This window comes from Seriola aureovittata, chromosome 8 (assembly GCF_021018895.1).
Source record: "Seriola aureovittata isolate HTS-2021-v1 ecotype China chromosome 8, ASM2101889v1, whole genome shotgun sequence".
Taxonomy (NCBI): Eukaryota; Metazoa; Chordata; class Actinopteri; order Carangiformes; family Carangidae; genus Seriola; species Seriola aureovittata.
The window spans coordinates 23207780-23231601 of record NC_079371.1 but is presented as its reverse complement, the minus strand read 5'-3'; the positions used below and the strand labels follow the sequence as shown (position 1 = coordinate 23231601).

At 38.9% G+C, this 23822-nt stretch overlaps 1 protein-coding gene across 4 annotated transcripts in view; it reads left to right on the top strand.

Annotated features, from left to right (window-relative positions):
* LOC130174072 (misshapen-like kinase 1) overlaps nucleotides 1–23822 on the top strand; it is a 66374-nt gene that overhangs the window by 16936 nt on the left and 25616 nt on the right. The window contains exons 5-16 of one of the 4 annotated variants that reach the window (XM_056383679.1): nucleotides 161–271; nucleotides 1963–2053; nucleotides 2238–2368; nucleotides 4185–4239; nucleotides 4389–4467; nucleotides 6740–6912; nucleotides 10735–10807; nucleotides 11549–11669; nucleotides 12808–12924; nucleotides 13388–13516; nucleotides 18521–18586; nucleotides 22087–22410. In XM_056383679.1, the coding sequence (XP_056239654.1) occupies nucleotides 161–271; nucleotides 1963–2053; nucleotides 2238–2368; nucleotides 4185–4239; nucleotides 4389–4467; nucleotides 6740–6912; nucleotides 10735–10807; nucleotides 11549–11669; nucleotides 12808–12924; nucleotides 13388–13516; nucleotides 18521–18586; nucleotides 22087–22410 (1470 nt within the window). Of the gene's footprint in view, nucleotides 1–160; nucleotides 272–1962; nucleotides 2054–2237; nucleotides 2369–4184; nucleotides 4240–4388; nucleotides 4468–6739; nucleotides 6913–10734; nucleotides 10808–11548; nucleotides 11670–12807; nucleotides 12925–13381; nucleotides 13517–18520; nucleotides 18587–22086; nucleotides 22411–23822 lie in introns of all 4 variants that reach the window. The other 3 variants (XM_056383678.1, XM_056383680.1, XM_056383681.1) reach the window with 3 other exon arrangements.

Below are 23822 nucleotides of genomic sequence, written 5' to 3'. Positions count from 1 at the left end.
TGCTGCCCCTCTGGGTTTATCCTGTGTGACATTATCATAAACTGTTTTCTTGTTGTATTATGTCTTACATATTAGGATCAAAAGACAGTAATATTAATAGTTATTTTGGCTAGTACAGTACCTGTGTGTGTGACAGACAGCTCTTCATCTGCCCATGTAGTTGGTGATGGAGTACTGTGGAGCTGGCTCAGTAACAGACTTGGTGAAGAAGACCAAGGGAAACTGTCTGAAGGAAGACTGGATAGCTTATATTTGCAGAGAGGTGCTCAGGGTAAGGTCAAAGTAACACACAAATATGCATAAAACAGCATACAACCGATTCACCCATATGAGAGCCTGACCAACACTGGATATCTGAGGCAGATACCAATATTGATATTTAAGAGTTTAAATGATCACACTCAAATATTCCTGAAAAATTAACTTACAAATATATCTGCAAATGCTAATATTGGCTCAACTCGGACCCATATTTTTTTTTTTTTGGTTATTGTCAGACCCTAACCCCAAGCTGAAATGATTTAAACTGCTGAATGTTTTTTCGTGTTTCTACACTGTGTAATCTTTAACTTCGACTTGACATCAGCTGTACATTTTACAATATTTTAAGCAGTGATTGCATGTTTCTCACTGAACTGCTCTCCAAGAGTTGTAGTTTACTTCTCTCCTTAAATTTTATGTATGAACACAGGTTTTTAGCTTTGACTTTTTATTAAAGAACCAGATATTTTCTAACGCAGTTGCTTTTCTGTTATAATAGTTATCAAACCTCGGAAGTGCTAAACTATCAGGCTAAAACTCAAAATAACCCCTTTCACTGTGTAGCTGTACAGTGTAAGGGAGTGTATACATTATGTGAACGTGTACCTGATTCTCTGTACCATACTAACGCAAATCCCTTTTGTTATGTAATGTAGCATTTGAACTCTCTGTCCTCAAGTAACTTGCACGAACATACAGACAAGATGCACAAAACGAACTTATTCCTGAGGTATTATTAAGAGAAAAAAACAGAGGTAGTCATTTGCGTATGGATGCAAACTAAAGGCAAGATGAGTTGCTGCGGTTGTATGAGAAACGCAATGCTACTTTTAGAGTTGGATTCTTTGCCAAAACATCAAAGAGAAGAAGCCGAACTGACACTGATACTTCTTTATGTTCAGGGATCAGCTTCTCTGTCATGTTTTCCCCCTGTGACGTGGGGGGAATAATTGATTTATTTTTTCATTTATATACTCAAAAGGCCACTTTAAAACACATGTGTGTAAGATGTTATGGTTATCATTATGAGAGATCACAAGGTCCTGAGAAAGACTCCGGGATGTTTGCACTGCTTTCTGCGTTGGTGTTTCAGTTTGTGGCTCTACTAACAGACCTACACACACACATACAGTATATCAACTTATATCAACTTACTTCTAACATAACTGACCTTTATGCTGACACTATCAAGGTCAACATGGAACTGAGATTATTTTTTTAGAAGTAAAAAAAAAACTTGAGAGACAAAGGACTCTGGATGGATGCCAGGGTTTTCTCTGCTGCTGTCAGCCATGCTGTCTCCCCATTGTTTCGACACACATGTAAACTCACACAGACACTCAGCATAGCATGATGAAGTCATTGTCTGAAATAAGACTCACTTCCTCTGTTTATTTAACCTCCTTTGAAGAGGCGAGAGTACAAACACACAAACACACACACACAGACGCGCACATATTCAAACTGTGCCACTGCTACTAGTCCAGTCTGCCACCTAAAGAAAAGTTGTTTCGAATTTTCTTATAGGGAAAAAGCAGCACAGGGTTGAAATAAATCCAAGTTTTTATTTCATATTCCTTCAGAATAGACACAACTGCAACTACTCTACCAAGGCAGTGTTTGTGACTTCGTATTTATAGTGATAGTCATATGACTCTGTGAGTATGTGTGTGTTAATGTGTGTGTATGTTTGTCTTCCAGGGTCTTTCCCATCTTCACTCCCATCATGTGATTCACAGAGACATTAAGGGACAAAATGTTTTGCTCACAGAGAATGCTGAAGTCAAACTGGGTATGACACATCTACACATGCACTGCGGTTTCTCAGACACATGCGCATCCTCCCCTAGGCTGAACTTTAGAACAATAGCAGTCATACATACATAAATCAATCACACAAACCATGAAAAAACCTCCTCTCAGAAAAGCAATGGTCATTTTGTTGTTTACAGACGTCCTACATTATTATGTTTCAGTTGACTTTGGGGTGTCGGCTCAGCTGGACAAGACCATCGGCAGAAGGAACACCTTCATTGGTACTCCCTACTGGATGGCTCCAGAGGTCATTGCTTGTGATGAGAACCCTGATGCCACATATGACTACAGGGTACGTAATGACACAGACGTAGTTATGTTTCTTGCCAACTTCAAGGACATTTTTAGTGACCGCTTGGGATGGGAAAATACCCTGGGAATTGGGTTAGTTCCCATCAGCCTGAGTGACTCATGAATATAAAAGCAAGGCATCCAGCAGAAGAATGAAGAGCATTTCAAACACTGATTAGTACTGTGAAAGTTCTTGTTCTTTATTATCAGTTAATGCAGACCATATGAGACTTCTGAAGCTACAAACTCAGACTAAACTAAACTAAAAATAAATGGTAATATTTTAATCCAGTGATCAAACAACCTCATACAACTAGGCAAACATGGAAGAGACAGCAGAGATTGGGATGAACTGTGCACACAGTACTGGGACAGTATTGAGTGTAGGTCACCTGTGTCACACAATCACTGTAGTTAAGCAGGTAATTCGGAAGGAAATAGACTTGAAGCGTAAAAATTTGCCTTGGGATGTGTGTAGACAGCTATATTGATTAAAATAGAGACAGATCTGTTTTGTCAGATGCATGGAAGAAAGACAGAAATGCCTCCTGTGTAGACAGGCCGTCAGCCACATACAGTCAGATCACAAATCTGATTGCAGCCCCTCTTTGTTTTCCTGGGATATATGCAAATCAGGGTCAGTCTTACGCCATTCCAAAGGATGGTGGTAATGCATCTAAAGCTGTTTGCCAGACAAATAATATTGTTGGCAGTTTACCTACAGCAATAACAGTTTAGCTGGCATGACAGCTACAGTAACAACTGTCCATAGCACAAACACATGGATGTCTCTCACAAACAAAATAAAGCTTTTGCTCATCTTCATATACTCACCATTACAGACAGGTGCTATCTCCCAGGTGCAAATTGCATCCAGCAGTAAAATTTCAGTTTAAACGACTGATTTAATAACGATGATAATGATAATAAACTTTATTTGTACACTCAGTAAAATTAAAATCATTAAAACAACATAATTCAAATACACAACACCAAAAGAAAAAGCGAAACAAGACCAAGAACTTTTTATAAAAATGGGTTTTTAAGAGAGATTTAAGTGGTTACTGAGCTGGCTATCCTGAGTTCCACAGGCAGGCTGTCAGGAGGCGGCCAGGAAATCACCCTTGGTCACCAAGTGATTTAAGTGTAATTTCGGCTGCCATTATCACAGGATGAAAAACGCTGTATAGGTTACACTGGCCAATTACATATATAGTTAAATTAAAGTAAAGATTATGTATATGCCTTGGACAGAGAGGATAGAGTATGTCTTAGCTGAGGTTTCAATTCATCTTGAATGCCTCTTTAAAGCATTTGAACCCCCTTTTTTGATATCCAGTAGCTGTTCATTCCACCAAAGACACATGAAATGACTAATTCTACAGTAAATGGTGTCTAGGCTTTCATCACCTTATATTCAGCAGAAAGATTTCCATCATTATACATGAAAGACTTTCATTACTCACAGAACATCCTTCAAGCAACTTTTTCATCAAAACGTTTCCATTCACCCATCCTGATTAGATATGTCATAGTTCACAGAAATGCGTATAAATGGAAATTTTCTTTTCTGGAAGTAATTACACAATGACTTTTGAAATCACTGAATCCAATTCTTTGTAAAATGCCAGGAGCTTGGCTTGAAGTCTTGGAAATTGTTTTTGTTATTCCTGGATCTACACTCTCACACTATACACAAACTGATTTACTATTTGAGTTAAAACAGGACATCCAAAGTTTACAGGAAATGACTAGAGCTCAAGCTAAGCTTTGTGTGTGCACCAGTCTTAACCTTTTCCTGTCCCTCTCATTTTCAGAGTGACCTCTGGTCTTTAGGAATCACAGCTTTAGAGATGGCTGAAGGAGCCCCTCGTAAGTCAGAAATACATCTTCACATACACATATAAGTGACTGATGTTGTTAATAGATTGTTTATGTTTCCCAAATGTACTGTATTTCCTCATTATAAATGTCTCTCTCTTTCTCTCTCTCCCTCTCTGACCCTGTGTCTTTTTTCCTAGCTCTATGTGACATGCATCCAATGAGAGCCCTGTTTTTAATTCCACGAAACCCTCCACCCAAACTGAAATCAAAGAAATGGTAAGCCTATCTCTCACACACGCACATATACACACAGCAGGATGTAGAGGGCAGTGTTTAGGTTTTCTCTTCTGAAAACACGGCTTGAAAGTGGGCTTGGTTGTGGGCTTTATGCCTCAGACAGTCAGCCATCGGATATCTCAACACTGTCCTCTTACGATGAAACTGAAAGCTCAAAGTCATGGGCCTGTCCAGACATACAAACAGAAGTGATTACACCTGAGGCTAATTGCATGAATAAAGTTATAAAATAACCCCTGAACACAGTAGTTTTTTTTCTCAGTTTTGGTCTGAGTTATGTCTGATGCGACATGGTAAGGAAATTGTCCAGGGTCCAGGGCTACCACAGTGACTGCTTACTGTTGAACATGGAGGTGCGAGTGGGCTGATATGGGACTGCGTGATTGCAGAAAGTTTAGGGGTAATGGAATTTATATGTGGCGCTATGAGTTCAAGTTTTATACCTAATTACTGACTGAAAAGGTGACTCCCAGTCTCAAGAAGACTTGCAGGAGAGTGAATTTCCAACATGACAATACATGGTAAACACAGCACAAATCACACAAGTTTTTAGAGGAAAAAAACTTAAACATCAGATCTGTGCCCTGATTTAAATCCAATCTTTAGAGTGTTTAAAATTGAGGGTAAAACAACAAAAGCCCACCAGCAAAGAGCAGCCGAAGAGACTGGTATCATTCATGCTCAGGAGGATTGAGTATTTCACCAAAAGTAAAGATGGACTTTCGAAATGTTAAGAACATAGAAGAATGAAGGGTGTACTGACCTTTTTGCAGTTAAATATGGACCTTTCATTATAGTTTAATTAGTCAAACCTCTCTGTTTGTCAAATGAATTGGCTTCATTCTTCTTGGGGTTTGGCTAAAAACAAATAAAATTGTATTAAATAGTTAGGATTTGTAATTTCGTAACATTTAAGTGATATTGACCAGTTCTGTTATACACTGTACATCGATGCTGACGTTTTTAATCTTAATAAATTAAGATTAATTCATCTCCTCTCCTGTCCTCTTCTCTCCTCTCCTCTCCTCTTGTCTTCATCCCCTCCCCTCTCCTCTTGAATATATAATGAATAAGCTTTTCAGACTGAATTTGTTGTTGAACTCATGCCCTCTTCCATTCAGTATTAATGCCATCAGAAAGACTAGTTCATAGGGCATCTTTTAATAGCTGCAGCGGTCTGGGCTATGCAGAGCTTTTCAGCCCTCCTACCTCCAGGCCTCCCTAAGGCGTCAGGCATCCTGAAAACTAAACAGCAACACATATTTCTTCCCTGTTTTTAATGAGTTTAGACTAGAGACAACACACCTCTCGAATGTTAGGAGCATTTTTGTACACAGACGTTGCCTGAGTAAAACTTAAACTCAACATGTTTGCAAGGATTTTCCTTGGTAGTGTCCCAACAAGTGATTACTAGCTGGCATACTCTAGGTGAGTTTAAAAAATATTTAATAATTTTGTGGCAGGTTATAGAGGATGATGTTGATTTGAATATGTTTGAACATGACACTGCATTACATTTCATTGTTGAAAGTTTGTCCTTTTCTTTCATTAATGTGATTTTGCCTGCATATAGATTTACATGTGATCTTAGTTTTGTTTCTGGTTCTGAGTTTTATATTTGCTAACATACCATTAGTAAAGAGATTTTTTAATTGAAAATGACCAATCTTGTTAAATAAATGAATTTAAGTTAAAAACAAAGGAGATTTTTCTGACCTTCATAAGGAGGTTTAGTCAATAAAATTACCTACACCTATTTGTAGTGCAGGCATGTGTTTGTAGGTTATGTGTCATATTGCTCCTCTGTCACGCCACTTCCCATTAGTCAGCTCAGGTTTATTTATACTCTGCTTTTTATCAAGACATTTTTACCACAGAGTCTTTTACAGATGACAAGCAGCAAAAACCAGATTAAACATGATAGTAAAAAGTGAGTGAAGTAAAATGCAGACTTCAGCTTAAAGTTATGATGTTTCAGTAACAGTTCTGAGCTGTTGAATCTTGGAAATAATGAATGTGGATTTAAAGAATTATATCTACTCATATTAATTTTACAATAAATGAGCAAGACTTTATAATATAAAGATGAACTGGTTACATGTTATCAAACTTAATTTAAAGGCTCTTAATATTTTCCTCTAATTAAAAGTACATTAAACAGATACCAAAAGAGTAGATTTTCATAACATTAATTTTCATGGTAAGATTTTTTGTGTCTCCTTTCTTTCGCCCTCTTTCTCCATCTGTATAGGTCGAAGCGTTTTTTGTCCTTTGTCGATAACTGTCTGGTTAAGAACCATCTGCATCGACCCACCACTGACACCCTGCTGAGACACGCCTTCATCAGAGACCTGGCTAATGAGAGACAAGTTCGCATCATGCTCAAAGATCACCTGGACAGAACCAGGAAGAAGAGAGAGAAAGGTGAGCAGACATGAATGCAGTGCATATCAGTAACTGATACAGCTTTTGGATAAATGCAGTGAGTTAAATCCTGTCTGCTGTTATAGTTTATCTTTTAGTTTTATCAAGACCAAACTCTGAACTCAGAGTTCTTTCATTCAAACGTTACATCAGGACTGGACTTACTAAAGGACTTGAATTCATTATAGTGATTCAGTAGTAATTCAGTTCTTGTATTAACAGCTGAATTTTTCATGTGATCAATTATGTAGGCCGACACTCACTGACAGAGCCTGGTGAATTTTGCTATGGGCCAGAGTCCTAATGGGAAACCTGTGCTGATATTGGCTATTTCATGCCATGTGTGTGTCAGTGTGGTGAAAAGGCAGCTCTGTGTAGGGGAAAGACTAGGGTGGTCGAACAAGGACAGCATTAAAAACCCATTAACACATACACATAGTTTGTCTAAAGAAAGTGAAGGAGAGAGTGTAGACAACCTGTGCTGATACTGTCAAGGCAGACAGAGATTTAGTCTAGATGGAGGTCATCATCTCTGCCCCACATTTTTAGAATTGTTTAGTTGTTTAAGAGGTCATTCACAGACAAGGAATACAATAAGTTCTTTGGATAACTAAAGGGATATCAGAAAATTTTACAAATAGGCAACTTGAGGTGGAATGAGGTAGGTTTGAGGCCACTTGTGTTTGAGGAAGAACTATCAGCACACTTGAGCTGAGAGAGAGCACCAGCTGCACTGATACCACAGCAGCTGCTTTCCTCAGACTGTCACAAACACTGCATTTCTGCTAATTTATAGCACGCTGTTTATGGAAATGATTTATTATGCTAGTGTTACCGCACAGTTTACACAACGTCTTTTGCATTTAATACATTATACTTCATAGTTTTCTAAAGTAAATCTACACTTTTTAACTCTTAAACCTGTTCAGTATTACTGCAGTACACTGAAACCAGAAAGAAAGTTTCAGGGAATAATATATGCTTATATTTACATTTCTAAAACTACAGTAGTTGATACACAAACACTGGCTAGATAACAGGTTTCTCTGCTGCGCTAATAAAGCTTTTGAATTTGAACTGTTCCAGTTATGCCAGATATTTTAATCAAGCTGAAAATGGAGAGAAGTGAGGAAGGCCGACAGTGAGACGGCAAGACAAAATGAACAAGAGAGTGAGAGAGGGAGAATGTTGGGTCGGGCCAAAAGGCTGTACATGTCCTGACCTTTCCTCTTCTTTTCTATGTTCACTTGGGGCCATGTTTTACACAACACACACAGAAATAAAGGAGAAATAAAGGAGAAAGAAGAGAGAGTGAGGGATGGAAAAAGACAAAAAATGGAACAAACTAGGAGAAGGGGGGTGGGGGGTGGGGGGTGGAGAGACATACAGTATGAGAACAATTTATTCTCATCCTGTTCTGAAGATCCATTCTCCTCTGGATGAGTTGCATGTGCTGAATGTGTGATGCCAAGATGTGCAGTCAAACAGTGAGAAAAAGAGTTAGGGGCGGGGAAGAGAAGACAGAGATATTTATGACTTTGCTCTTCTCTTGTTTTCACATTGATATTCAAACAAAGCAAGAAATCCTTGTGTTGTACTTTAGGTTTATTCATCTTCATTTGGCAAACTGAGAGACAGACGGGAAAGTGATAACAACAGAGAGAGAGAGAGAGTGAGAGCAGAGAGAGAAGCTGAGGGGAAGGAAGGAGGAAACAGAATGGCCATCTGGTTTTAATCTTCTGTTAGCTTATAAAAACACACTAATGACTGGTAGACTTTCTGCATGCTGCATGTGTTGTGTGTGTGTGTGTGCATGCGATGTGTACAAGACCAGATTTGTGTGTATGTGTGTGTCTGTGTGCCCCTATGCCCCTCCAGAGTAATGAAATGCTGATAGTCTTAAGTGCACGTGGGAAAAACTCACTGCTGCAGAAATAAGAGTGAAAAAAAAAATTCAATGCTCCGGACATGATGCAAAAAGGATGTGTCATTTCAGCATACCCAAGAGTGTAGTTTGGACAAAGATGGCCTATGCTTTGGAAGATGAATCACTCAAAAAAAGGGAAAAAAAATGCCCTCTTCCCGGTCAGCAGAAGTAGGCATCAACCCTCTAAATGCACTCTCCTCCTGCAGCTTTGGCCTAGAAAGACATAACATGAGCCAAACCCTTCAAACATGACATCACAGCAGCAGAGCAGAGATTTCCTCCATCCACTGCAAAAGTTGTAGTTCTTTCTGCTTTGGACAAATATACCTGTATTGTTTTACCTTTCAGCGTGTTGATGGCAACATACAGCATGTTGAGTAAATGTTCAAGTCAGCCCGTTTGCTACTTTCACATCATATGCTGGCCAAATGGCTGGCTGGGCCCATCTTCCTGGCCTGTGGACAAGAAGCCCCCCCACAGTCAAATTCAAGAATTCACTGTGTGAACAAAAAAGGTCCAATATGCATTTTAAGACATTATTTGCAGATGTCCAACTGCCTACACCAATGTGCATGTGTTATGGGTCCCATGGTAGGATGTGTATGCTGAAAGGAGAGAAACTTTTTTTTGGTGTATGTGTGAGATCAGGATTGAGATGATTCAGCATAGCTGTTCTGAAGCCACACTACAGTATAACAACTCTGTCCCATATGTCTTCCACGGAACAAGACTCTCATTTACGTTCTTATTGCCCAAGTTTGCCCACACTCTACTTTCGTGTGGCTTTGATAATGACAAAATTGCTACTGGCAGTAGACGACGCAGAAACAAGATGGCAGGCATGGAGGAATCTTTAATGAAACAGTGGCTGCTTCAGAAAGTCAGTGAAGAATACCCACACCAGTGCTTACACATTAGAAGTGTTCACCAAAAGCCCCACCCATAACCATACAGTTCCTCCTCTCTGACAACACTGAGTGCATAATTTTACAGTAAATAACCTGCTAGCCTCACATACTGACATGCAGCTACTATTAACATGGACACCAGAGTGAAGTGGGACACATTCCACAAGTGCTGTGCAGCTGATGGACATCTACTCTTACATGTTCACACATTTAGAACCAATCTGATACGGCTATTAGAGCCATTACAGAAAAAAATACCGAAATGATTAAGCCATTATCAAAATAGATGCCAGTTAGTTTTCTTGCAATCAGCTAAGTGATTATTCAGCTAATTGTTTCAGCTCTATCAGCTATTTAAACATTTTTAAAAGGGGGCAGTAAATGATCAAGTTTCCATTTCCATTGACCTTGTAAGGAGATACTGGATTTTTTGCTTTTAATGTCCCATATTTTACATTTTTCTTGTGTTTAATTTGAAGTTGTGATATCCATAAGAAGATATATTTGTGGTTTTAAGTACCGAAAACCATCTCAGTGTAGTTTAATACCCTCTCTCTCAGGCTTTGGCTGAGCCTCTCTTCTGATTGGCTGACTTTAATTCTGAGTGATTGAATAAAAATATAGCAGATTTCAGGTGAACACTCAGAGGGACCAAATCATGCAAGCTTTGATAGTGGGTCAGGCTGGGCTGGGCTCGGGGCATGGCTTAGAGCGGTGACGTTTTTTTCTTCTTTTTTTTTTTTTTGTGGCATCACAAAGTTACGGAAGTCCTGACGGCTCGTTTTAAGGCTCAGTTTCTGAATACAGGCTGAACACTGAGCACTTTGATACTTTCACAGTATTAATATAGGACCTAGACCTGCATTATGATTAAAATTAATTGGACATGGAAATTTCACTTTCTTTAACGTGGGACCTTTAATAACTTCATTTCAGAATATATTAACCCAGTGTATTACTACTATTTTGTCTCTCTGTCTCTTTCAGAGGGTCCAGAGTATGAGTACAGTGGCAGTGAGGAAGAGGAGGATGAGGTCACAGAGGAAGAAGGAGAACCCAGGTAAAAGCCTTTTCATACTATACATAAATATTGTTTAAACATTTTGCCTGAACAGTTTATAGTCAAAGAAACACAGGAAACTGGGGCAGAGAAAGAGGGGTATGATATGCAACAACGATCCCCTGGTTGGGAATCAAATATAGACATTGCAGTGCACTTAAACCATTCAACCACCAATCACCATGTGGCAGAAATGTTGTTGAAGACATTGATTGCTCACTTGTGTGGTGGAAAAATGATTAGAACCACAGCAGTTGGTGCAGATTTCCTTCTGCAGAAAGAAATGTTGATTTAGTGAACTTCTTCAGATGCACAGATTCAGTAATATGGTATCGAACATCCACGTTTGATGAATCCAGGTCAACATGTAAGCAGCATCCCAGTGATTTTTGAAATATGTCTCATCGCTGTCATTATGAGTGTTTTGCTTATCAGTAGATTAACATTCATGTCACTATGAGAATTTTCCCTCTGCTTAAGTGCTCAGTACATTCATTGCTAATGAAGCACTACAGGGCATGTGTGTGTGTTTTTATTTTAATGGACAGATGCACTAGCCTCTGCTACTGTCCCTGGACATCAAACAGCAGATGGCACTAGGAGCTGAGTACTTTCTCCAAGGATGAGCTTTAAGAGTGTATTTGTGTAACTGCGCCCATTTTCTCTTAGTATTTCAGTACATAACTGTCTCCATTACTATCACTTACACCATTTCTCTCTCCCTCTCTCTCCCTCTCTCAGCTCCATAGTGAACGTTCCTGGTGAATGGACGTTGAGACGGGAGTTTCTCCGTTTACAGACAGAAGATCGTGAAGGAGGCAGAGAAGGAGGTCAACAAAGTGGGGGTCAACAAAGACAACAGGTAGGTTTCAATTTAATTCTAAAGCTTATACACAATCATTCAACAAAAAAACAAAACAAAATATAAAACACTGAAAAACAGTAAAATATTTAATGATAATGATAATAGTAATTATCATCATCATCATCGTCATCATAATTAACGAGAATTTATTATTAGAGACTACAAACAGGTTAAAATACATTTGATTGGATAAAAACATTACATTAATGATAATAAAATATCAGATAAAAAAAATTAAAATTAACAACATAGATACAATAAAATAAGTGAATACAATAGTAATAAGTGATGTCTATAAACCATACTTAATCAAAAGCTAGACTGAAGAGGTAGGCTTTAAGTTTTCATTGAAAGATTTCCACACTTCCAGCTGCTCTCAGGTCAGACTCAGGGCAGACTGTTCCAGCAGCTCAGAGCATACAAGTTAAAAGCTGCCTCACTGAAGGTTTTAGTTCTGCAGTTTGGAACAGCTAACAGACTGGAGCGGTATATCTCGGTGAAAGACCATGAGGTGCTTTAAAAACAAGTAAAAGAATTTTAAAATCAATACGGGAGCTGACAGGCAACCAATGTAAGGACTTTAAACCAGGGGTAATGTGTTCCCTCCTTCTGGTCCTGGCCAGCACTCGGGCTGCAGAATTCTGAATCAGCTGTGGCTGATTTCGATCCATTCTGTGTAGCGCAGATAGCAGAACATTACAGTAGTCAAGCCTGTGTGCATCAGTTTTTCTGTGTCACATAGAGAGAGAAAAGGTCGCACCTCAGTAATATTTTTGAGGTGATAAAAGGCTTTGGAGGATTTGAAGACAAACCCCTCATGACCACACCAAGGTCTCTTGCTTGTTGGCTTGGGGTAAGTCCAAGGGAATTTAATTTCACAACCAATTTCTCTCTCTGAGTTTTAGAAGCTAAAATTTCAGTTTTATCTTGGTTGAGCTGTAAAAAGTTTTGTGACATCCAGACAAAGGGAATCAATTAATCCTAATCCTATCTAATCCTGTTTCACTCTCAGAAATTCACCATTGGTCTTGGGTTAACTCAATATATTTAACCCTTAAATCAAAGTGTGAAAAGCCTACTGTATAATTTTTATAATACAATTAAAAAATCGAATCGTATGTTAATTTATGTTCAGGCTTTACAGCAGCAGAGGCAGCAGTTGGTGGAGCAGGAACGATACAAGCAGCAGTTAGTGGCTGACAGGCAGAAGAGGATTCAACAACAACATGAGCAACGGCAAAAGTTAGAGGATGTAAGTACTGCTTATGCTTATGCTTTTTCTTCTGTATTGACTCAGCACTTATAGGTCAGTAAGTAGGTCAGATAAGATTAAAAATAAAATAAAACATTTTATGAGGAAGAGAACATTTTTCGAAATTCACAAACATTTATCAACTACATCTTCACAAGAAAAATGTCACTGTCACGTTCCACTTGCTAAGTCACATCCTCACTCTTCTCGCTAACTGCTCTGACAACATCTTCAGCCTTGGAAACCTTTTATTTGTATGAATATTATGTGACCCACACTAACTATAACTGTTGAATTGAACTTATTTTCGATTGCAGGTTGTATTTCTTAAGAATATCAGCTATATGCTAAAATCCCTTTGTTGCAGTTCATGTTAATGTAAATTACCTTGTCTTATGTTTTTGTGCAGTTTTTTTTTTTTTTTTTTTATTACTGTTAATTTGTTTCCTGTTCCCAGCAACAGAGACGGCAGCTGACGGACTGTGCCTTTCAGTGGGCGGAGCTTCAAGAAATTTCTCTTGGGGAGGAGTCTGATCTCCATGACAACAGAGTCTTACTGGATGAGAGAAACAGGAGGAGTGACAGGAGAGCGGTAAAGATGAACTCCTGACTTTGTATTGGCTGTGACTAGACATGGCGATGACTTAGTAATGCAGTAATCCTAACCTTTAGGTTTTTGTATATGGAATTCCACTGCCTTGAATATTATTGGAAATAAAGAGAGGTTCAGAAATGTGGCCATATTTATAGCCACATTAGCGAAGAAGCTCTGGATGGTGCTTCTGCTCCGCCTGTCAGTAGGCCACTTTGGTTTATGAAGACACCTCAAATACTTGCATCAAATGTTAGCATGTTAGCATGCTAAACATAATGTAAACAAAAACAGTAAAACAGCTTCGTAAAGTACTGATTCTTCAGGACAGCATGATTTTTTTAGCTATCTATTTGGACATACAGCAGACGTGCAGCATCATTATCATTCATTTGGAGTTGCATTTCTTTTCGCATTTCAAAAGCTCCTGAGGGAAATATCTGGTTCCTCAGCTGCTAAATGCTCCTCTTTGTTTACAAGCTAGCTGCTAACTGTGCCCGTCTTCTGTTTGGTGCAGGGTAAGTCGCTCACTGTGATGGAAATGATGCTGATGAGGGCTGTCAGAGTGAAACAAACTGTTATGTTGCAGGTCATAAAAACCAAAACAATGTGCCAAAAGACACTAAGGGTAACTGAGAGTTAGCTAATGACTGGTGGTGTCCCATTCCCCATTACACATCCATTGTTCATAGAAAAGTATTGATCCAGTTTCTTCACAAAGGGACTGACTGTACTACAGCTACTTGATAACACTTATAAAAGCTGACATGAGAACTGAAACAGCATGTCATATATGAATGATAGGAGGCCTCAGTAAATGTGTTTGAATCTAACCATTGTACCAAAACTGCCCTGATCACTTAGACCTTGGATCCAAAAAAATTAAACATCTCATGTCTTTAGATTGTTGGGATATCTAATTGCTGTTAAACTGAAAAATATCTTTATTTACCGAAAACCCAAGTTACCCTCCAGAAGGAATACATTGTGGCAGGTGAGTGTGTGCAACACTCAGGCTGCTTGTTTGTGTGTGTCTTAGGCTTTATCCATATTTGATGCTGCAGTGAGTTAACACATGAACTTGTAAGCTCAAGTTGTGTTTGATGCATGCTCCACTGATGTAGTGGTTGCACCTGTCAGCCTTTGTACGCAGGTGATAAAAACATTCTCTCCTGAATGCGGCAGACCAGAAGAGTCCTTTAAGGCCATATCTGTGCATTTTATAATTATGAACTGTTCAAAACAAAACTTTATGAGATGGAAAGTGACCTTTCAGACACATTTCTATCAACTTTAATCCCATCTCAAAACAAGAAACAGGAGCTTTCCTCTCATTTTAATAAATTTTACATCAGACAGGACTTTCGATGTGCAGGTGCAGCTTGAATGCCAGCTTCCGGAATTAAATATATACTGTATATGAAAGAAGAGGTCATATATAGAGGCATTTGACAGTACTTGATAGGTTTTGTACATGAGTTAGAGTTTGAAAAAGGTTAGAAATCTTTTTTCTTTTTTTTTTTGCTTCAGTGCTACAGTTTCCAGTTAGAGGAGGGTATTTCAATTCTTTCAATCTTTTACCTTGTGAAAACTTAATTTGGAACATCACACAAATCTGTGGGAAATTAAAAGTCATTATTTTGTGATAGCAGTAGACTTACAGAGCAACTCTTTAACAGTTGTGTGGGTGTGTGTGTCTGTATGCATGCTTTTGACCAAGTATGCTGAGACAGGGTGAAGTGTCTCATAGCTCTCTCTACTATTGCCGATTCATTTTTTAGTCATTAATTTTAACACATGCTTGATGAATCTATCCCACACACCAGTGAGTTTCAATAGGCGTATATTAACACCATGGAGCAGGTTAGTGACTGTGATTTCTTCATGTAGAAGACACTGTGTTTCAATGCTATTAATATCTGTCTAGTTATATTATATGTCTATTTGGTGTGCTAACGTGTGTGTGGCAGAGAGCTATCTGTACGTGTTAGATTCTGATTACACAGATTGCCCCAAAGCCATTAAGTTCAGCTTGTGTAATGAATCTATCTGATGCTTCATTAAGTTCTAATGCATTTGCATTTAATTATATGACAGATTCAGTGAGTGCGTGATGTGATGTCTTGTATTTTGTCAGACGAAGAGCTTGCCTAGGTGCAGGTTCTGGACTGATTCCTTCCAATCGGTTCACACATGAATGATTGATTTGGCAAGAATCGCATGTGTCTCAGTGGTGAGTTAGTGGCTTAAAGATTAGAGAAGTGGGTGAATGACTGTCGGGTTTGGATCTCCACACTGGTGGGGTGAAAGTAAACGATCAAGGATGAAATTACACAACTGTGTTAAAGACAGCTACTCCCTTAACCACTTTGTTATCATTTGAGAAAGTAGGTAGTGTGACTTCCCTTTGACAGACTGACAGCCTGTCTACAGTCTACCCTGCCGCAATGCATGCTCTAGCCCCTTGCAACCCTCACCAGGATAAGTGAGTGTAGAAAAAAAATGGATGGGAGGGTGATTCACCGTTTGAACTGCCGGCTTCTGTAAACCTGCAACTCCACAGCTCGTGCACAGTTTTAAGATTTGGGACTGTTTTTGCTTGGTTTGCATTGTTTGTTAGCTCTGTTGTTACAGTCACATGAGTGAAACTACCCAAGGTTTACTGGTTATAACCTGTCAACAACTTGTTTACTTGTTCTAACTGTACTAGGATGTCCTTCTTATTCTCTGCTTCTTTTTAATTATGAAATGAACACTTAAAAGGAGCTCAATTTTGTAGTGACAGTCGCGGCATGGCTCTACTAATGGCAATGTCAATCAGTTGGACTGCAACTTAAGCTCATACTGAAATACTACTGGATGGATTGGCGTGCAGTTTTGTACAGACATCCGTGGTCCCCAGAGGTTGAAGTTTAAAGACTTAAGTGATCCCCTGACTTTTCCTTCAGCACCACCACGAGACTGGCATTTGTGATTTTTAGTGAAGTATCTTGAAATTATCATGAAATTTGGCACAGATATCCTCTGACTTTTTATGTTGCACCACCAGCAGATTATTTGTGGAGACATTTGTGGTTTTGAGTGTAATGAAATTAAATTTGAGATCCCCCCCCCCCTCCGAATGATTAACTTTCCATCTACCACCATCATCATGTTTGAACTTTTAATTCCTCCATTACATGGGTTTATGTTTTATTTAAGGCTAATTACGAAATGTTAGCATGCTAACACACAAAACTAAAATGATGCAAAAGGCTAAACATACCTGATCAATATCAACATGTTAGCATCAATATTTGGAGCATGTTAGCATGTTGACATAAAGTAGCACTGTGCCCAAGTACACCTTCACAGAACTGCTAGTGTGCTGGTATATTACTGTATTGCTTGTACTTGTTTTTCTGTGGGTGCTCTGAACCCGTAGCTGCACCAGCAGAGCAGCTCAGTGGCAAAATGTAGCACACTGTGGTTATAGTGGGCAACCCCCGGTGCAGGTTTGTGCGACTGCTTGAATTTAGGCAGGGTGGAACTAAAAGACATGCATGTTCAGCAAAACTGTTCTCTGAATAAAACAAAAAGAAAAACTACCTGTAGCCCATTCATGATGACTTTGGTGTCAGTTGTCCTCCCATATAGAAGTAAGAGTAATGTGAAGCGGGGTGGGGGGGTATCTGGTATCTTTCATCTGTAGAATGACATCCTGACTTTTCTGTAAAGACTTTTTTCTCAGGGGTCAGTGTCATGCTAGATCATTTGTAATGACATAGTGTTAGTACATGACCTTTATAACAAGATTTGCTGTTGTGCTGTTGTATGTAGAGATTATTATTAATTATAATAACAATATACAGAAGTCCAATTAAAATGCTTGCATTCCTACAAACATTGCTGACAACATTAAATTGCTACAAATTAGGTACATAATAAAACATGTACATAGCGTTCACATGAATAATTAAAAAGATGATTTTGTTTAATTAAAACACTTGGAGGTCATGGTGGAAACTATGTTAATCTGTTTTACACCTGCAGCACTGACAGACCACATTTCCCACAAACCATGTGCCTTCCTGTTGCCAAGAGGCTTTTGTGACATATTTGAATTGAGTATTTGTTTGTTTGTTGCATGCAAGATGATGATTGTGGGTCCCTCTACTCACTCTGCAACATTTATCAGGTGATTGATGTCAAGTACATTGACTATTATTCCTTTCAGTTCTGGGTTGAGCTTCTGCGTGAATGCTTACCATGGATTATTTCTCAGAGGGCACATTAGTTTGTTATCAAATGTACAAACTTCACCATGGAAGCTTTGTCATCCAGTTAAGCTGCCATTTCAGCTTAAGCACTGTTGAATGTGACCCTTCAGATCCGAGCTGAGTAAACACAATTTAAAGGCAATGGTGCAACCACTGCAAATATTTAAATAGAGTAGGTTCAATTAAAAATTGTAAATTTAAAAATATCCAGTTTGGACTATTTGGACATAGAAGGATTCTCCAGGAGAAATTCAAAAAGAGGTCATAATGAAATATTTAGTTGAGGGCGTTGGCTAAAAGCTCCATGCCATCTTGCACACTCTGAATATTTTAGCTCCCACCTCTCAGAATTCTGCTCAAGACCTTAGCTTACCCTAATTAAAGTAAGCCTGCATTTGTGTGTGTGTGTGTGTGTGTGTGTGTGTGTGTGTGTGTGTGTGGGTGGGTGTGGGTGTGGATGGTTGGTTGGTGTGTGTATTTGCTCTTCTATTCTTGTGAGGACCTTGCAACAATACTAAAATGTGCAACACGATGATTGTGGAGTTTGAATTAAGGTGAAATTTAGTTGTTAGGGTTAAATAAAAAGTCATCAAAGTCATCAAATATACTGGGAATATACTATAATATACAGGGCATCTTTATTCAACCATGTGGCTGTCTGTTTTCAACCGTGTGTGTGTGTGCGTGTGTGTGCGTGTGTGTGCGTGTGTGCGCGTGTGTGTGTGTGTGTGTGTGTGCTGAGCAGGACCAGGCAGGCAGAAAGCGGAGTGCCGATGTGTCAGTAAGGCCTCTGGACTCCACAGCAGAGCAGGTAACAAACCTTCCCTCTATATCTTTTCACTTACTTGTCATAAACTCCTTTGTCTTCAATATGAATGAGAGCAGGTGGAATTTCCTGTGAACGTGGGCTGACTTACTGTGGCTGATAGCTTTGGTCAGTGACGACACATTGTGTGGGAGTTTCGATGTGTGAAGTGGGCTCGTGTCAGAAAATAGCAAACCTATCAAGAGCATTAGATTTCTTTCTTTCTTTCTTTCTTGACCTAAATTCCAACATCATTTGTTGCCTGTTTTTCTGTTTTTTTCACTTACTTATCAAGGAACAGTGTGTGCTTGTGTGTAGATATCATATGTGTTTGCATTGTCTTGCAATGTCTTAATGAGTGAGAAAAAGACGTACAGCTAGAAAAGGTTAATCAATAAAATGATAATTAGTTGATAGACAAACTCTCTCTTGTTCCATTTTCTTTTGTCTTAAATGATAAGACGCTCAATATTTCAGATTTTGGACTGTTGGACATTGAAAAACATCGCCTGGAGCTGTAGGACTTTGTAATGGACATTTTTCAGTATTTTCAGATATAGTAAAATAATAATAAAAATAGTGTGCTGAGAGAGAGAGTGAGAGTAGTTAACTGGTGTTGTTTGTGCGTGACACAGGAGAGGAGTAAGGAAGAGAACAAAAAGGGAAAACACAAGAAATTGTCCCGGAGTGTCTGTGATTTATGCTGCATGTGCATTAAAATGATAGAGAAAGACGCCTTGTTTCATTCATGCACTGGATGCCTGACACCACTGGTGGAGCGTCATCATTTTGAAGTTCTCAATCACAGAGACAGTGAAAGATTAGAGGTTTTAATTCTATATTTGTGTGAGACTCCATTAAGGATTCAGAGAGACAACAGTGAAATACACTGCACTGCACCACTAGTGTCAGATTCTGATAAGCTTTTAGGCCAATGCTTATCACAGCATGGCATCACTGTTGTTTTAAAGCCTTCCCTCTCCATCTCTCCCCATCTCTTCTATCTCTGCTGATCCCAGCATGCCTCCTCCGTCCTTTCCTCACTTGTTTCCTCTTTTCATCACTCCCTCCATCGTTCACAGCGTGGAGCCTCTTTCATTTTTAGAATCTCTCTTTCAACTTGTCTCTCAGTTTTTCTTCTAAAATGTTACTATCTAATCTCAGTAGGGGTTTCAGAAATACAAATTCACCAAAACATGTCTCTTTTCACTTTCACTGTTACTTCTCTATTTCTGAAAACACTTTCTCTGTTTCTCTTATCTGCCCCCGAAAGTCCCTCATCTCTCTGCCCTGATGTTGTTGTGATTCTCTGTATAATGAGGGCAGCTCTTGACTTTTGCTTGATAGTCATAGATATACAGATGGATACATGGATATATTTTTGTACAACTGCGACAATCACAAAGATTTTTTTAAGATGCCATTTAATCCCTCTTATTTTTGTCTTAGATATGCAGTAATGCTGGTCAGTTACTGTAACTTGAATCTGAAGTCTGTTAGACTTTCCTGAGGTTAGTCATGCCAGCTTTGACATATTGAGCTGTTTCAGTTGTCAACACACCATACATTATTTACATTATTAAGACATCCTTTCACTAGCACTGCTCATGGAGACATTTGACATTTGGCTCCTTGATTTAATTTGAACTGCCATCATAGATTTTTATGTACATTATATAAATATTCATCAGCTTTAATATCAGTGTGTTTCACATGAGATAAGAATTATAGGATTTAAGCATACATTAAATATGAGATGGACTAATTTGGGTATTAGGCCATATTTCACTTTCAGAGTTTAGCCTCTTAATTGTGGTGCAAGTTACTAAATAGAGCAGCTTGGCATTTTTATTCAGTCAACGTTCTTCAGTGGTGAAGTGCAGATCGCTGACATGGATTGTTTCCTAACATTGCTGTGAAAATAGACCTTGCACAAAGAAAGCTAATGTGTTGGTGGAAAGATATGTTGAGTATTTCAGTTCAGTGTGTATCCTATATTGTCCTCTCATTCTCAAGAAAACAGCATTAAATCTCAGGTGGTTTCCCTTGTATGGGAGCAATCATATAAATCTAACCTGAAGAAGCCATCATGGGCCAAGGTGGCCCACCACTATTTCTGGTTTGGGAGGAATTACACGGCTGTGTGTGTGTGTGTGTGTTTCTGTGTGAACTTCCTGGATGTGTGAAAGTAGTATAGTATTCACACTGCTGCCCAGAGTAATCTTCTGTATAATACACTGCAATACGGTTTCATATATTTATATATCTTTTGTTTATTTTTATGTGGCTAGCCTCAGCGCAAATCAAACCAAAAGGCCCACTGTGTCATATTCATCCTTGCTGGGCTGTGTAGGCAAACCCAGAGCTCTGTCTGCACAAACTTCAAGTAATTTTATGACTAATGTACAGAAAAGCAGCGTCTGTGAAAAATCTTTGTCCTCCAGCCAATATAAAATGTCTATTGGTTCTGTTTAAGAAAAGAGATTGTAAGATGGCTGTAACTTCAAGGAAATCAGCTGGGAGATCTGTATATGACACTAGTGACTCTTTACTTGCGCTTTTATCGTATTTACTCTGGAAGAAGTAGTGCTTGCAAATCAGATTCTCAAGTCAGAGAGCCACCTGCTGTCATATGTCCAAGCTTCTGTGCCAGAACTAGACTGATTGCTATTTTATGAGTGTTTTCACGTGTTTGTTTAATGTTTTTACACTAAAGATGTGAATCAGATCAGCTTCTTTCTTACTGTGTGTGCTTTTTTGTATGTATGACACAACCCGCTAGATGATATGCTTGATGAGGTTTTCAGGCAATAGCTATGGCTTGTCTTGTCAATGTCTACAGAACCTGGGAGTGGCTGTTTTGTAGCATGTAGCACAACATTCAGTTGATTTGCGTTGAAAACTTGCAAATTGTTTCGTGTACACTTATATTCACTCTTATTATCACTGCCAGTTGTTTCTTAATTGGAACATCTGAAATATCATAACAACTTACTCCCTGTGGTTTTATATGAAGTTTTTTCCTTTTAATTAAGCTATTATGTCATTTTACCATATCAAAATGCCAATCTAAGTATTTTAAGTATGTTGTTTATAAAAAAGTTAACTCGAAATTGTAATTATAGCTAATCAATAATCTTGCAAGAGGGGCAGAAATCAGTTGAAAATGACACTCATGTTGTAATAATAGGCCATTGTCTTGTGGATTTGTCGATTCAAAGATTGAGGATGTAACTCCAGAATGTGACTTATGAGATACATCATCATATGCCACCACATCCTGAAAAAAAGTCTAAAATTGTCTTAAGTTGACTAATCACAGGTTACAGGTTACAGGTGTTATATTTTTGGATTTCCAATAACATGTCTCAAGGTTCCCTCTTCAATAAGTTGTAAACCTTGTACACTATAACCTCACAATACAATATACATGTATCTTATGTCATATGAGCACTCCCAGGCTCCCAGGTTTGTTTCTATATGTGCTTTTTATGTGTGCTACATAGAGAGCCGTGGCTCCAAAGCAGCTGCTTCAGAATAAGACCCAGCACTCCCAGCCTCAGCCTCTGGCCCAGCATCAGCAGCCCTCATCGGGCAGAAGATCCCACCGCACCCTGCCCAAGGACCAAACCCAGCTCCTGTCGCTGCAGCACGACCACAGACACAGGGAGAGAGAGAGGGAAAGAGAGAGACAGAGGCAGAGGGAAAAGCCTGTGGCAGCTGTCCAGAGGCTAACACCTAATAGTGGGAACACAGCTGCTACTGCTGCTACTGCTGCTGCTGTTGCTGCTTCCTCGCCCAGTCGCCCTGCAAACAGCCAGCGCTCAGCGGTAAAACCCCGCCTTCCTCAGCCATCTAGCACCTTTAATCGCCCTGACTTCCCACTTCTTTCACTCTATCTCACCCTCCTCACCTCCACTAAGTTTTTTTCTTAGTCAGTTTTAGAGTGTTTAGTTCCTTTTGCCCCCTCTCTCACCTTCCCATAATTTTTCCTTACTTGGTTTGTCCCTGTCATCCTTATCTCAGGTAATAGACCTCTTTCATCTAAAGGTCACAAAAGTCTGGAGAAAGTAAGCAAAATGTTTGGTAGACACAGTTCAAACGAATAAGTCAAGGAGCAAGTGAGGCCACAGTCTGCCAGCAAGGATTTTTCTACCTGTGTGACAACTCTGAAAACTCAACTGAAACAGTTTTTGCTGTGAAGGTGTAACAATTTTATCGAGTTCATGTATTATTTTTTCTCCATATAAAAGCATCATGTCATCTCCTGACTTTTTGTGTAGGGTGATAACATGAGGTTAATACCCTTTATTCTTAGAACAGTAGCTAAACCACAAAGGGAACATGAACAGGAAACAGACCCAAGGTGTCATTTCTTGACATTTTCACACAGCCAGTTTTTTTTTTTGTTTGTTTTTTTGTTTTGTTTTTTTGTTATTTTCACAGGACTTGCTTCAAAACTGTGTTAAGTTCAACAAAACAGATTATGCTGACTCCAGATGGTTATTTCCCATCTTTCGTCTCCCTTCTAACTTCTCTTTAGAGAAATTTAAGCTGCTTTCATATGATCGGCATCAAAGTGCTAGAAATTGCACAAAACTTTTGATGCTGGTGATGTTGATGTCTGACGTAGCAACAATTGTACAGTACATCTGGAAGTGGGAACTTCTAAGAAAAACACTGAACTGTAATGTTTGTTTATGTGTCACTGACGGATTAGTGGCACTCTTCTCCTGTCTGGGCCAGTATGTATACAAACTTCTTGGAAATCTTTACTAAACTCTGACATAAAAGTTACTTTTGTTAGTTTTATATAAAGTATTTGAAAGTAACTTTTAAAACCGTTTTGAAGTGTGATTCTTAAGTGCATACTGCAGGGACTACTGCTAAGTGTTGTAAAATAAGGACTGCAATCATGTCTACCCACAATGCCCTCCCTTAAGCATTCAACCAGCCAGTGGCAGGCCTCCAAAAGTGATGTGTCTTGGCTGCATCACATTAATCATCCCAGTTTCATGCACACTTTGTCATGATTAAGACTAACTTTATTCAAGATTATATATGCTTCAAAGTATTGTAACATGTGAGTGGAAAGCTTATACAGGATATATCCCCTAAGTTATGTTGATGAATTGAACATCTGCCATTTGGGATATTAAAATCTTAAATGTTCTAAATGGAAAACATCAATCTAATTTGTCATTTCTATGTCGGTTTATTGTTCATTGTTCATTGTCTCTCA